This window comes from Trachinotus anak, unplaced genomic scaffold (genome assembly GCF_046630095.1).
Source record: "Trachinotus anak isolate AG129_WGS33_773 ecotype Australia unplaced genomic scaffold, CSIRO_AGI_Tana_v1 ptg000026l, whole genome shotgun sequence".
Taxonomy (NCBI): Eukaryota; Metazoa; Chordata; class Actinopteri; order Carangiformes; family Carangidae; genus Trachinotus; species Trachinotus anak.
In genome coordinates this window covers 10,431,877-10,446,738 of record NW_027273877.1, presented here as the reverse complement: position 1 = coordinate 10,446,738, position 14,862 = coordinate 10,431,877, and the positions used below count along the sequence as shown (strand labels likewise).

At 40.7% G+C, this 14,862-nt stretch overlaps 1 protein-coding gene across 1 annotated transcript in view; it reads right to left on the bottom strand.

Moving 5' to 3' along the window:
• Positions 1–14,862, bottom strand: part of LOC139609902 (ATP-binding cassette sub-family C member 4-like) — a 32,745-nt gene that overhangs the window by 3,028 nt on the left and 14,855 nt on the right. Inside the window, exons 12-26 of the mRNA XM_071464949.1 lie at positions 11,403–11,497; positions 10,927–11,013; positions 10,170–10,266; positions 7,640–7,852; positions 5,936–6,073; positions 5,701–5,738; positions 5,510–5,613; positions 5,283–5,429; positions 4,976–5,055; positions 3,181–3,331; positions 2,768–2,887; positions 2,569–2,679; positions 2,377–2,477; positions 816–1,007; positions 579–734 (exon numbers count right to left, since the gene is read on the bottom strand). Coding sequence (XP_071321050.1) covers positions 579–734; positions 816–1,007; positions 2,377–2,477; positions 2,569–2,679; positions 2,768–2,887; positions 3,181–3,331; positions 4,976–5,055; positions 5,283–5,429; positions 5,510–5,613; positions 5,701–5,738; positions 5,936–6,073; positions 7,640–7,852; positions 10,170–10,266; positions 10,927–11,013; positions 11,403–11,497 — 1,830 coding nt within the window. The remainder of the gene's footprint in view (positions 1–578; positions 735–815; positions 1,008–2,376; positions 2,478–2,568; positions 2,680–2,767; positions 2,888–3,180; positions 3,332–4,975; positions 5,056–5,282; positions 5,430–5,509; positions 5,614–5,700; positions 5,739–5,935; positions 6,074–7,639; positions 7,853–10,169; positions 10,267–10,926; positions 11,014–11,402; positions 11,498–14,862) is intronic.

The window sequence follows — 14,862 nt, the reverse complement described above, 5'->3', positions numbered from 1 at the left end:
CTAATCCAAATACAATAAAATCTGAAACAAACCACTGATTTGCTGTAAGGAGTTTTTATAGTTAAGGTGACATTTGTTTGATTATTTCCTGGTGTAGAGTTAATTTATCCCTGTAGTAAATTATGAAAAATACTAAAGCTAAATTAAATAAATGTGAATACATGGGTTTTCTATGAGCGTCTCCCTGATCTCTACAGCTTCAAGCCTTTCACCAGCTTTCAGAAATGATCACATGTCCCAGACTGACCAATCACAACACACCCTGGATTTTACAACACTTCTTCTTACACTTCTCACATTAGGAATGAATCACTACAGATATTGTAATTGATTATAGTATTTAAAGTCAGAGGTTGATGTAACACATTTAACACAAGCTGCAGCCAAAAACACAGAGTCCCTGCAGCAGAGGCTGAACCTCGTGACGCTTCCTGCTCCGGGTGATTTTCTGCTCCAGAACGAATCACAACACAGATGCCAAAACACCAGTTCCCTTTGAATCTACTCATTTCCAGGTGCTGAGCTGGTGAATCAAGCTTTCATTTCAGAGGACAGGTAACAGGTGTCCTTATCTCTACCTGAGGAATGATGGACATCTTCTGGCGCAGGTCATGGAGGCCGATCTCAGAGGTCAGGACGCCGTCAATGTAGATCTTCCCCTGAGGCTCTGCCAGGCGGAACAGAGCCGAGACCAAGGAGCTTTTCCCAGCTCCTGTTCTCCCCACAATCCCGACCTGACACAGGAACAAACATCAGCTTCTGTTTCACACCACGTCAGACAAACAGTGTTTGATCATCTGCTGACAAACACAAACCTTCTCTTTGGGTCTGAACATGGCTTTCAGGTCGTGCAGCACCAGCGGCCCATCGCCACTGTATGAGAAGCTGACGCGATCAAAGGTCACCAGGCCTTTTCTCGGCCAATCGGGAGGGGGACGCTTCTGGGTTTCCCAGGGTGCTTCAGTCTCCAGTTCAGTGTACTCCACTACTCTCTCCACTGACGTCATCTGCAGACAGAGAGAAGCAGCACACACAGGTGACTACACAGATTTTTTATCGATGCTGTTCGATAATCAAAGCTACTTGTCTTGATGTTTCCTCACAAGAACATCTGTATCAACATCTGTATGTAAAAAGGGTCCAAGATATATCCAACATTTATCCAGAATAATTTTCTACACAACAAATTATAACTTAAGCACAATTTATTTAAAGAAATTAAATTTGGTCATGTCTCATTTGAAACATAGATTAGTGATTATTACTCAAATCATAATGTAGCATTTTTCAAGAGATACACAAAACCTAACAAAAAACAACACATTTTAAAAGAACCTCGGGATGCAGGGAACACACTGTGAGATAACCAATAACCAATTTAAACATCGATGCATCACTACAACTGTACTATTTTCTACTAGGAAATATAACAGCTGATATTAATCAACTATATAAGTTAAGTATAATAAAATTATTATTCTTTAATTCTTTAATTTACTAAACCAACAACCAAATAAAGAAATATGACTCTGAAATATTACTGACTCTTTGTTTTCCAAGTACATGACCGTATGTAAACATCTAAGAACAATATACACAGGGCCATTAATAGATGGACCACAGTCTGGGTCCAGACCCGAACCTCTAACTTATAATGTATTGAGAATTATTAAATTCTGACGGAGCATTTATCAGCTTTTCTAGCCTTTAGAGCACTGGTCACGTGATGCTGCTCAGCCAATCATTGCGACTTGAGTCAGAGAAGTAAGTGGGGAAAGTGGGGATTGGGATATAAGAGGGGAAGAAAGAGAGGAGGTGTTAAAGCTGTTAGGTTATTAAGATGTATTGAGATTATTATAAAAACTGTTGAATCATTAAAGTGATAGTTGAGGTTATTCCCTATAGTCAGTGTGTCACCAGCAGCAGATTCAGATCAGTGTGTTGCCTGTGTGAGGAAGCAGCAGGAGCACCAGCACGGAAGCTGTGCCTTTTTCTTTATCTATTTGTTGACTATCCTGGTATTGATTATTGATAATTACATAATTGAGCTAGCAAGGATTGGGAGAAAACCATGTCCACTTTGGTTCATAAACAATTGGACTGAGTGTAGTTTATTTTAAGAAAGGAGGAGGAGCCACAGTGCTGCAGGCCCGAGTCAGCTGTTTTCATTTCACATTTTATTCCTGCTGCTTTTCTCTAATATTCCTTCACAACAAAGCCACCATCTTCTGTTGAACAGTGAATGTCTGGATGTTTGTTTGAGTAGAACATAACACGTGCAATAAAAGCAGCAGTCATAAGAGACATCATATATCTTCTATATGTATTTCCTTAAACACGTTATAAATAAGATTAAAGACAACATGTGTATCTCACCATGTTCTCCACCTCTGCACTCTGCCTGACGCCCCACTGGAACATGCCCATCAGTGTGACAGAGTAGGTCAGAGCTAAACCCACAGAGCCAGCATCCAGCTCTAAGAGGAGCAAACCAAAAATCATCAGCATTCATTCTCTTCAGGCGACACCTAGACGGCAGCACACAGCAAGTTTCATATTAAACCTCACGGTCTCTGAGCAGCAGGCAGCCGAATGTGGTGATGGTAACAAAGATGGAGCAGATGCCATCAAGACGAACGGCGAACCAGCGCGAGGTGGTGAGGAACAGGAACCAGGCCTCTGTTCAGGATGAGGAGAAAAAAAAACAGGTCACAAAAGCTTCATATTGATGACTAGTGAATCTCAAAGTGCTGAGGCTGAGCAGAACCTGAGTGCAGGTCCTGATGGGCATCAAAGGTTTTCTGGAACCTCTCCTCAGCTCCAAAGGCTCGGATCGTCCACAGGCCCTGAAGAGACGAGGACAGGTGGGAGAAGACGGGACTCCGAGCTGCAGGACAGAAAACAAAGAGGGCAGCAGACGTTTGAGAGACGTCATCATTTTTGTTGATAATGTAACAGCTTCGACCGAGTCTATTTTATTCATATTTCAGTGGTATATGTAAACTATTTACTATTGATTGTTTTAGTGAAAATAATAATAGTAACACCATAGTTATGGTGTTATATGTACTGATGATTCTAACTGCCTTCAACTATGTGGTTTTTAACGTGGAAATCAAAGAACATGACACGCGCCCAGTCTGCGTATTGTACATGACTGATGCAATGCGGGGCACTCACTGGTGGACTCGAGGCGTTTGATGTCCCTGGAGGTCTGCAGGAAGTAGCGGCGGAGGTAGAGGAAGAAGAGGAGGAGGGGCAGCACAGGGATGAGGATCCAGGGGATCACCGACGCTGCCACGGCAATGACCCCAAGAATCTGCAGGAACACCTGCTCAGAGAGAAAGAAACCATTTCACGTCTGAAGCCTGGTTGTTGGCTCATCTCCTCAGTCCAGAGCCCTTCAAACATGAGACACATCTGTTTAGCTGCTGTCTTTTTGTCACTCAGACGTCAGTGTCCTCTGTGAGTGATAAGATCTTTGAATGAAGAGAATGTGGACGTAATATCACTGTGTCTTCAATGTGTGCTGGACAGTGCAGACAGAAAGGAGAAAGATTGATGTTGTGACTAGAGATGCCCTGATCACGTTTTTTTGGCCCCTGATACCGATACCGATCATCTCTGAGTGAGCTCAGTACAAAAACTCCCCAGGAGTAATGCAACAAGTATCCTACAGTAGGACAACTGAACTACACAGTGTAATAATTCATTAATTACACATGTTTATTTATGTGGATTAATAGACTGAAAAAAATTATTACACCTATTCAGTAGGTTAAACGATGCAAATAGTCTAATACATAAAAGGCAATGTTGCATTATGCAAACTAAAGAATAAGAGGATTTCAATCAGATACAGGCTGCATTCAAATTGTGAAATGTAACAAATGAAATAAATATGCTTCAGAACATGGGTTGCAGCTGTGTGTGTATTTGATCTTTCCCCCAGGAGGTATTTTATCGTGGCATGCTTTGCAGATGGCATATGTTACATCAGTCTCCAACACTTTGTAAAAGTTCTGCACCACTGACATGTTGTTTTGTTTTGGTAGCCTGTCACGCACCGGCGCAGTGAACAAGGTGGGAGGCAGGACTACACCACACAACACACAGCACCTCTCTCAGCTGCAAAAACCAGTATTAACCACAGGTGATTGGTTTTAAGGTGATTGGTGACTAGAAGCACTCATTCCGATCCACTGATCACGTATTTTTAATGAAAATGGGCCAATAATGATCAGCAGCCAACCTATCGGGGCGTCCCTAGTTACATGAAAGAGACTGAAGTGTTTATTCAGACACGGCAACTTGTAGCAGATTTATGTAGAGAAGTGCCTGAAAGGGGCTTTGGATTCTGTGCATGGACTCAGACTGAAGACTCTCAGAAACCACATCAGATACCAGACTCACTGTCGGCAAACCTCAAACTCTTCATCTTCCGTGAAGAGCTGTCTTCAGTCATTTTTTATTTCTTAAATGTTTTTCATTGATTTAAATTGAGAAATGTCTCCTCAGTTCTCAACTTGTGACTAACTCTCTCAATTAACAGAAACTGTACATATACACATTTGTTTCTTTCTTCAGCCATTTCTTAGTCACATCTAACTAACAAATATTTATCCTTCCTCCATTGAACTTCCTCCAAAACTAAAAGTCACTTTTGTTCCAATTAGGCCTTGAATTTCATTCCAGAAGGTACACATCCAGCACATATGGAAGTGATGGTTCTGCACGATCTTTTCTTTACAGAAATAAGCAAGTTCACCCTCTCCAGGACCGAGAGCTGCTTGTGCTCTAAATACAGTATCTTCACTCCTCTTGTGAGACGCTCAGACACTGTGTGTTTTCTGTTATGTTGTTGGAGACTTTGAAATAAATGAATATTTAAAGCAGCATCAATTGTTTATCATATACATTTGCAAGAATCCAGAATTATTTGATTATGTGAATTGAGTGAGCTGCTGTGTCTCACCTGGATGAAGTCCACCAAGGTCCAGGGCATGTTAGAGTCCAGCTGACCGATGTCCTTTGAAAACCTGTTTAAAACTCGTCCTGAGGGTGAGACAGGAGACAACCATCATCAGAGCAGTGACGACTTCATCACACGCTTGTCTTGTTTTCTCAGAATCCTGTGACAGAACCACCGGAAGAAAGACCTGATGCCTAAGAATCGTAGCACCTACACAGAGCCTGTTAAAGCTGTGTGTGACTATGGAAAAGCATGATCCGTCTTTCTTAACGCAGATTATGAATGTGCTGATGTCTAAACGTCTGCTCACCAATGGGGTTGATGTCAAAGAAGCGCACGGGTGTCCTGAGGATTGCGCTGAACATGCGGTTGTGCAGAGACTGTGTGCACCTCACCAGCACGTTGAACAGGACCAGATTCCTGATGAAGCCGAAGACGATGGTGGCCACAGTCAAACCTGTGAACACATCAGAATTACACACAAGAGCAGGGGGATGCGCGCAGCAGAGGAAACAACAACATGTGCGTTCGGGTCACCTCCGTAAACGCCCAGGTAGAAATCTGTGTTCAGCTCTCTGGTGATATTTTGTCCTTTTTGGATGATGGTCCCGTTCACATTTAGCTTCTCCTGCTCATCAGCCCTGATCAGTCCAAAAGGAACAAAGTTAGAAAAAAGTTTAAAATGACGCATGATTTTTTTTACCTTCTTGAATGGTTGTTACACTGACCAGTAAGCTAGCCACCAGTCCTGCATGATGTATGCTACCTAGAAGATAAAAAACGTGGGCAGTCTGTCAGTGTGTTTGTTTACATCTCAACAGGAGCAGTTCAATGTTGCAATACAACATTTCATGATTTATATGTGTCATGTGGTCACATTTTTATCATTTTCCTTCCAAGCAAACACAAAGAAATTGAAATCAGAGAGAAATGAAATAGAATTTTTTTTTTTGTTTCCTGTACCTGAGCCAGAATGTTGAAGAGCAGGACAATGAGCAGGACCACGATGTTGGCCCCAGCTCTGAGATATTTGACATACAGACCCACTCCGATGTTTCCCTGAGCTCGACTCTCTTCTGCCACCGTCTGCACCGGCTCCGCCTGTGATGGACAAAACACCATGATCTCTGCGCACTGATGTAGAGATTACACAGCACATGTGAAAACACTATGGGTTCATGCATATATAAGGGTTTGTCAAATCTTAAAACACCTTCTTCTTCATACATGGAGAAGGAAGGGGGGGAAAATTACATCTGAGGAAAAATGGACAACAGTATGGAAGTGTAGCAGCTCACAGAAATGGAGGGAGTTTGGTTGGAAGAACCTGATCAGGTATTTTATTGCACTCTCTCAGAAATCCCACTAGGATAATGATCTTCAGTAAAAACAGTAGAAATCAAAATGCAAATCACTGCCATGTTTTCTAGAATTTTTAAATGTGTAATCCTTCTGGACATTAAGAAGATATATATTGGATATACACCTGAAGACTGGTGGAGAAGAGATACGTATTTAATCAATATCCTGCTGGTGGCCGGTAAAAAAAAAATCTTAACCAGGAAGTGGTTATAATAGGAGAGTCCAACTTAAAATGCATGCATGAAATTATGATGGTCATTTATTAAATGGACAAGACAACAACATTTGTCAATCCTAAACTGGAACAATTTCTAGCATACTGGGAAAAATGGATTAAATATGTAACACCACATAGGCCTGATTTCATTCAATCATTTTGTTATAGAGAAAAGATCTTTTTCATTGTTTTTATCTCTTTTCTATATATGTATACTTTGATATTATAGATGTATTTTGAAATCTGTGACAAACACAAATATATGTCATATACATTCAGTTTGAAATATGAGACACACTGGATGGAAATATACATTGTGGAAAGATTGGCTTGCTGTATTTAGGAAGATTTTTGTCCAATGGAAATGCACAAGAAGCATTACATCCTTCATTTTCCACAAAAACTTAAACAGCAGGGTGGAGAGCAGAAAAGAGTGAGCTGATTTCACTTCCAGTAGATGAGTAACAAAATGAAATGAAAGCATTCCACAAACTATATTTAGCAGCATCCCCGCTCATTGTTTAAGCTGCTTCAAGTGCAACAACAACTGTCATAAATCACTCGACAACCACAGATGGACGAGCGTCCACCTCATACGTCTGCAAGTCTGACAGTGTCTGACAGAGGATACTAGTGCTGTTGTTGACCCCCACCCCACACCAGACCTTTAGCTCGTCCTTTTTAAGAAAACATTCAGTGCTGTGCAAAGGTTTTAGGCACTTCATGTGTTCAGAGTCCTAACCATCAAACACCGCCACCAGAGAGGCATCTGACTGGTCCCACATTCATTCTGCAGCATGATAATGACATGACAAACACACAGCCAGAGTCATGAGCCCTGACCTCAGCATCAAGGAGTCTGGCTTTTTTCAGTTTGCTTTGTATGGAGATAAATAAAAACTAGTCCTGGTGTTATCTCTGAACGCATTCACACTTTTATCATGTCTAAAACCTTTGCACAATATTGTGTGTCTCATATACACAACTACATATATACACAACTCTGATGTGCACTGTATAATCACAGATTCTGTATATAACACTGATGGACAGTCTAAAAGTTTAGAGGGGAGACATGATGTACCAACCGGTAACTGGTCTCCATCTTTGACAGAGTGCACCGAGGAGGCCTGAGAGAGAACCGAGTTCTGGGACAGAGTCCTGCTCCTGGTGGGGGTGTCTGGAGGAGGCTGCTGCTGCTGCTGCTGCTGCTCCTCTTCCTCCTCTTTCTTCAGCAGGGAGGTGAAGTCCACTCCAGACTGCTGCAGCTCCGTGTACGTCCCCTTTGCCACCATGTGACCCTGACACACACACACACACACACACTTAGAACTCTCTGCACATCTGCTCTCATGTTTACATGCTGCCAACATGTAAACACTCGCTCATCATGTTTACACGAACCTGTGACAAGTTTATAGTTAATACAAGTAATTACATTACAGTACAGACATGTTGGTGCAGGACTTCAAGTCCTGCTGGTGACATGTGCAGGCTGTAACATCCATCATGTTGTTTCACTTTCTTATTCTACAAACATTTAGCTGAAATTTTGTCTGAGGATAAAATCAGGAAAAACCAAAGGATCAATAAAGTTAAAGGTTTTATTCCCTTGGAAATAAACAAATGAACCCCGCAGCCTGTCCATCCAATACAAGATGTGATATCCTGTGTGCAAGGTGACAATATGACCTGAGGGTGGAGCTAGAGGACAGGTCACAGATCACAGAAATAAACTCTAATACAGTTTATGACACCATGGAGAAATTGCCTTAAATTTTGTTTGCTGAATTGTTGAGGTTTTGAGAGCTCTTGTTTAAATACACTGGGATTTGGCTCTGAGTAGACGTGTGTTGAGTTTTGCTTGCCTATTATTTGGTGTGTTCAGCCTGTGTATAGCCTGGCAGCGAGGACTGGTATGAGGTATCCGTTGTAGGGTTTTCCTTCTCTTTTGTCAGACTAAGACTCTGACTGGCACCCAAGCTCCCCCAGAAAATCCCTACAATCTTCCTATTAGATTTTAATATTTACAACATACAAGTTGGCCTGATGGCGTCAGACATTAGGAGACAATGTCCAGACAATGAATGTATTAACTGAAGATGTGCCGCCGCACATTTTCATCTCTTACTTGTTACTTGCTAGTTTGTACAAGTGTGATGAGTGTTAATGAGATTTGTCTGTTGGTATCATCAAGGCCTCCAGACTGCTTCATAAAGCACAAGAAATCAAAATAGTATCATAATCACATTAAGGCTAAGTGCAACATCCGAAACAGGAGCTACTTTTTTATCTTGATAAAGGTAAAATGTATCACAACAGAGCACTAATCATCATTTTTACATTTTTTTTCCAGAGGACATGCAGACATTCCTGCTGAAACATATCAAAATATCTGCCAAAATAATTGCAACATGATTTCTTTTCATATCATTCAGCCCTACCACCAGCTCTACTCCATTTGTTTTCAAACTCATACAAAACTCTCACCAAAGAGTAACAGCAAGCCTGGGGTCAGAACTCAGCAGACACATCACTCTTGTGTCAGTAACATTAGAAAAAACAAATGAGGAAATACCAACAGGCGCCAGTGACGTGTGATCAGAGCAGAGCGGCATTGGTTTGCCATGAGTTCAAAGCAAAAAGAAATGTCTTTATAAAGCAAAGTGGTCCAGTTTAATGGACGGTGACAAAGTCACATAGGTGGTGTTACACTGTCAGGAAGTTTCCCTGGACACAGACCCTGAAGCAGCTGATGGAGAGAGACAATTTTCTCCAGCTGTTAAAACAAAATACTCATGACAGGAAATAATAATGCAGTTGTTAAACCGGCAGCCACGATGGACACCACACTGACACAGTGTACAATCTTCTATTTAAAGTCGTAAACATAATTTCAGTTGAGTTTGGTGGAATATGCAAACTCCAAACTGACTGATTCAAGTTTCTCAAGTCAAAGTCAAGTGTTTATCCTGCAGAGAAAGTCAAACATTATCAAAATCACAATATGGCCCTGTTCAACATCCAAATCACAGGAGCTGCTGTTTTTTCAATGAAGGTCAGATGTGGCACAACGTATTGTAAATGCAGCAGTGTGGCGCTACAGATCGGCCTACAAATCATATCCTCCACACATAAGGGAAGCTGTTTGTTTGGTACAAGACCCAATAATAATCACATCATCGTCATTTTATTTGTTTCAGTGTAAAAAAAAAAATGCATAAATGACCACTCCCACTATCATTATGACTCATATCACAGCCAACATAGTTGCAATATGATTTTTTTTTTTTTTTTTACATGTCCTTCATCCCCAGGCTAAAGTTTTTTCACCTTTTGAAAGTGAAATATTCTTTGAAAGTTAAACTTATTTAGTAAAAAAGTCACAAATCTCCTGAAACTTTGTTTAATTATAGCCTTTGTTTAAGTTTAATGAACCCAGTTAAACTGTTTACTGTATGAAGCCCAACAGGTAATTCCAATGTGTGATGAGTCGCATGTCGTGTAAGTGTGTGTGTGTGTGTGTGTGTGTGTGTGTGTGTGTGTGTGTGTGTCTAAATACTGTACACAGAGTAGAGTTTGTATGGATGGATTATTTTACTGTGTACAGGCACCAACCTCCTTGAGCACCAGAATCTGATTGGCTGCCTTCAGGTACTGCAGTTGGTGTGTGACCAGGATCCGGGGCTTGTTTTTCAGCAGGCCACAGATACACCTGATACATTGACATAGAGGAAAGACCATGTAAGTTTTCAGCACTAGTCCACATGACTTATTAACAAATTAGCAACTTATCTTCGAATCAGGGATAAAAAGAATAAAGCACACAAGTTCACATCCATGTACTTTGTGTGCCTTATTACAGCTGTGATGTAATGTCTGTGTGACTGTTTTATCCAAAGGAAGAGTGGAACAGGAAGAGTGGGGCCAACTTCAATTGTCTGTCTGACACCAGCAGCACCGCACCTCTTCCTGGCTTAGTTCTAACACTTTCCTTGATCTTTGTTCTCACTTGAGATGCATTTTGTTAAAAAGCAACATAGTCCAAACACCAACACTACAACCACACTACAAACTGCTGATATCCATCGCTCAGTGTAAACAACATGCAGAAGACCAGCAAAAAGCTGAAAACATCATGCACAATAACAGCAGATACATTTCCTCTCTTCCTCTCTCTTTACGGGAACTTGGTTCTGCTGCCAACCACTGCAGCTTTGAGGCTCCGCTCCAGCGTGTGTTGACCAGAACACTCCAGTATTTTCCTGTTTTTCTAATCATCCCCCGGCGTGTGAGACCTTAGCCTGCTGCTTTGAGTATCTGCATATGAAAACGTGGGGATAGACTTCTGCTGTTTGATTCTGAAATCACTCACTGTTCGAAGAGGTGTCTCCCGACCTCAGCGTCCACAGCACTTAGAGGATCATCCAGGAGGTAGATGTCGGCATCCTGATACACAGCTCTGGAAACAAACACACGTCCCTCTGTTAGCATCTGCTGACAGCACGTAGCTAACACGTGGAAAGTTTCAGTTCTTTAACTTCCCTTTGAAATGTGAATTATTTCATGTGTCACAAGTGATATATCTGAGACTTTAGGCAACTTTTTCCCCTGGGATTTTCTTCACCTTCCACAACAACAAAAATTTCATACAGTTGTTTGAATAAAATTCTTATTACTAGAAGGCAAGATGCAACTCTTCTCCTTATTATATCTCACATAATAAGATGAACATCAGATGGGGCTGTGTCATACATTCTTAGATATATAATTACATCATCCTTTAATAAAAAATATATATATAAAATGACAATTTATATATTAATTAAATGATGATTTCAGTCCTCCCACCTGGCCAGGTTGACACGAGCTTTCTGTCCCCCACTGAGAGTGGCTCCTCTGTCTCCAATCAGTGTCAGGTCTCCATCTGGGAGCAGCTCCAGGTCCTGACAGCACAATATAAAAAAAAAACAAACCAAAAAAAAAAAAAAACCAAACAAAACTATATCACACATTCAAAGCATGTACAGAATCTAAATTCAATGTATTCCTGTCCTAAAAGTCCCAAAAGAACTGTGTGAAAACGTGTTCACAGACACATTTTCACTGAAAGCCAGTCTGAAAGCCAGAAACGAATAAATGTAACATATAAACAGAAAAAAGAAATTTAAGCTATATCTTATTTTTCCCATCGACAACAGAGGAGGTATAACAATAGGCATCGGCCGATTATCAGCCTGGGCAATTATCAGATGCAATATTCAGCATTTTCCCCATTAGCAGAATCGTTTGTTTTTTTTTAGCCGATAAAATCGGCTTTGATGCAGCCGCCTGTGCCTGTCTGTTATCACCACTCTGTGCACCCTCTGATTGGTCACACGTCATGAGTAATGGCTGAAGGCTGCTATGTACACAGAAGGGCACAGACCAGAGCAGCTCCGCTTAGAGAGCAAAGCTGGGAGTGGAAGGTCAGATGGCAAACATCACTGAAGCTGTAATAAACATCACAATCCTCAACACTGAAGTTTCAACACAACACCATGCTCTTATGAACAAGTTAATCTATTGATCCAAGACACACTGAGCAAGAGAGAGAGAGAGAGAGAGAGAGAGAGAGAAGCCATCGCTAACTGCTAAGCTGAAGTAACTAGCTGATTTGAATAGTGAGTGAACAACTGTCGCTGAAAGAAGCAGAGAGCTCTGAGTGCTGGAACAGAAGTAGTGTAGGTTTAAATGTACAGAAGGTAGTTAGTCACTGTAATGAAGAAAATAGCGACATTAACTGGGTTAAGACAGAGCAGCAATACATGCTAACAACCTCCAGTAACTGGAGATAAGACACTATAGTGACCCGTTCACTCCAGTCAGTATGTGAACCAGTTAATTCCAGTTAGGCACTTTACAGCCTTTGCATACAACAGATTATTATTAATATACTCTCAGTTAGCGATTTGTTAGGGACATCTAGCTAAAACAGATGTAGGCTAATGCAGTCCTGTGATAAATCCTCCTTCCTGATGGGTATCATGTTCAGTTAAAATCTTTTTAGACAGTTATTGATCATTTTTTGTGGAGCTGTTGAGCTGTATTATATTATAATGAGGTGCTTCTGTTATTTTGCATCCCTTCATTGACATAAATGGGATGGACAAAATAACAGAAACACCTGGACGCCACGGCGAGAGTCCCTATGTAACTACCGGTATGTAGCAGTAGTTTTGTGTTGGCATATCAGTTATTGGTTTCCTTGATTACTAACGATCTGTATCAGAATCTGCCCGGAAAAAACCCCACATCAGTTGAACCCTAATAACCAGGCTCAGGAAAAAACACAACTGTGTTAAAGCTGCTCTACGCAGATTTGAAGTACAAAGGTAATTCTATTGACGAGACTCTCACGTCTGAAAAGGAATGCACAACCACCATCTCAATAAAAACCTGTTTATATGGTACGAGTGGTATCAGTGAGCTCAGTCTAATGACGCTGTAGCAAAGATAAGGGTAATTGTCAACATGGAAGCTTGGGCAACTTTTTTTTGGATGTTAATGTTTCAAGCAAATCGCAGGTGTGAACAGACATCCATAAAACATTAAGACATTTGTGCTCATCATTGCCTTCCCTACTATAAATGTTATCTTCAGGTATGAGTAAGTCATACAGTAATGTGGGAATAAAATGAACACACGTAAGAATGATCTCTAAAATCAAGAGCAACCATCTCATATTTTTAAGTTTTAAATATCTTATGTTTGACCTTTAGAAACTGTGATGTGATTTTTACCTATTTTCTGACATTTTATGGGCAAAATGATCCATCAATAATGGAAAGATTAATCAATAATGACAATAATCGTCAAGTTCGGTCATATTTCCAGTAATCATGACACAGGTTGAGAACATTTTTCAGATGTTCCCCAAACACCCCACATAAAGACTAAAGACTAAAGACAATAACTGCTAGCTAGGCAGCTGCAGCTTCTAATCCCCTCTCAGTTAGTGCAGTGAATGCAACTCAGACAGGCGTGTGGTCAAAAATTAGTTAATCTCAACAGAGTGAAATAAGAGGTTCTATAAAGTGATTTCATCTATCTGGGAAAAGCTGCACCAACACTTTTCCTGTTTGAAGTCTGTTCTGCAAATGCACCCATGTCAAAACACATTAAGAAAACAGCTGATTTGACCAGCATGTCTCTCTGTAACATGGATAAAACTCATTCACTGTAAAGTGACAGAACCCAACTGCTTTAGTTTGGAAAACTGGTTTAGGGAAAACCTGGACAAGCAGCCACAACCTTACAAACGCCGGACAATGGAGTGGAAGGCTGTTGGACTTTAGATTAGATCACTGCTGAACACACCACATCTCATTTAGTCAATCTGGAGGGCTTATGTTCATTAAGTCTTACTTGTTTTATCTTGGCTTAAATGAACAGTTGACATGTGACATGACAGAAATCATGTTGTAATGATATGGATTTCTGTTATTACAGCTGTCAGTTGTTAATGAGTTAAAAATTACCTAGGTTTGCTCTGCACACTCTGCCCTGAGTTGTGTTGGGGATAATGGTACTGGACTCTGGACCTCAGGCCAGTGTCCTTGTCCCTGATCATATCCCCATCCCTCATCCCCATTTCTATCTCTCTGTCATCATTTGCCTTGTTTTTGTCATGTAAACTTAAATTTAATTTTTTTTTTTTAAAACCCTTAAAGCAACTAAGGTGTCTTGTGAGAGTCATTACACAATCTGACAATGACTGAGTTAGTGAACAGCCTGTTAATGCACTAAGTGAGTCAGCACATTGCTGTTCTAAAATCAAAGCTGAAAAAAACATTATATGACTGCATACAAAAGATGGTCCTGGTTTATGGTGTATAATTAAGTCATATGACAGGAGAGGGAGTGTGTGTGTATTGTGTGTGTCAGGCAGTACTACCACGATAGGTCCAAGCAAAAGCAATAGGTGTGTTTGGTTTGTGAAACAATTTAATCTTTACTACTGCAAAACAATTTAATCTTTACTACTAATCTGTACAGTGTTTTTTTATTTGGTCCACTTTGGTTCTTATGGACAACTGAAGTTCATATAGCCGAGTTAAAAGTGAACAAAGTCACAGGACACACAAGTAACTCATTTACTGGACTCAGCTTCAGTAACCTCTCCTCCTGCCAGATCAGAGATGCTGAGAGTTCAGTGAAATCATAGGTCAGACTCAGATAGAGGGAGACTGACATCATCATCATTGTATTTTAAAACATGCAGTCAAATGGTACAATCAAGGTCTGGATAGTTTGCCACCGTCCAGCAATG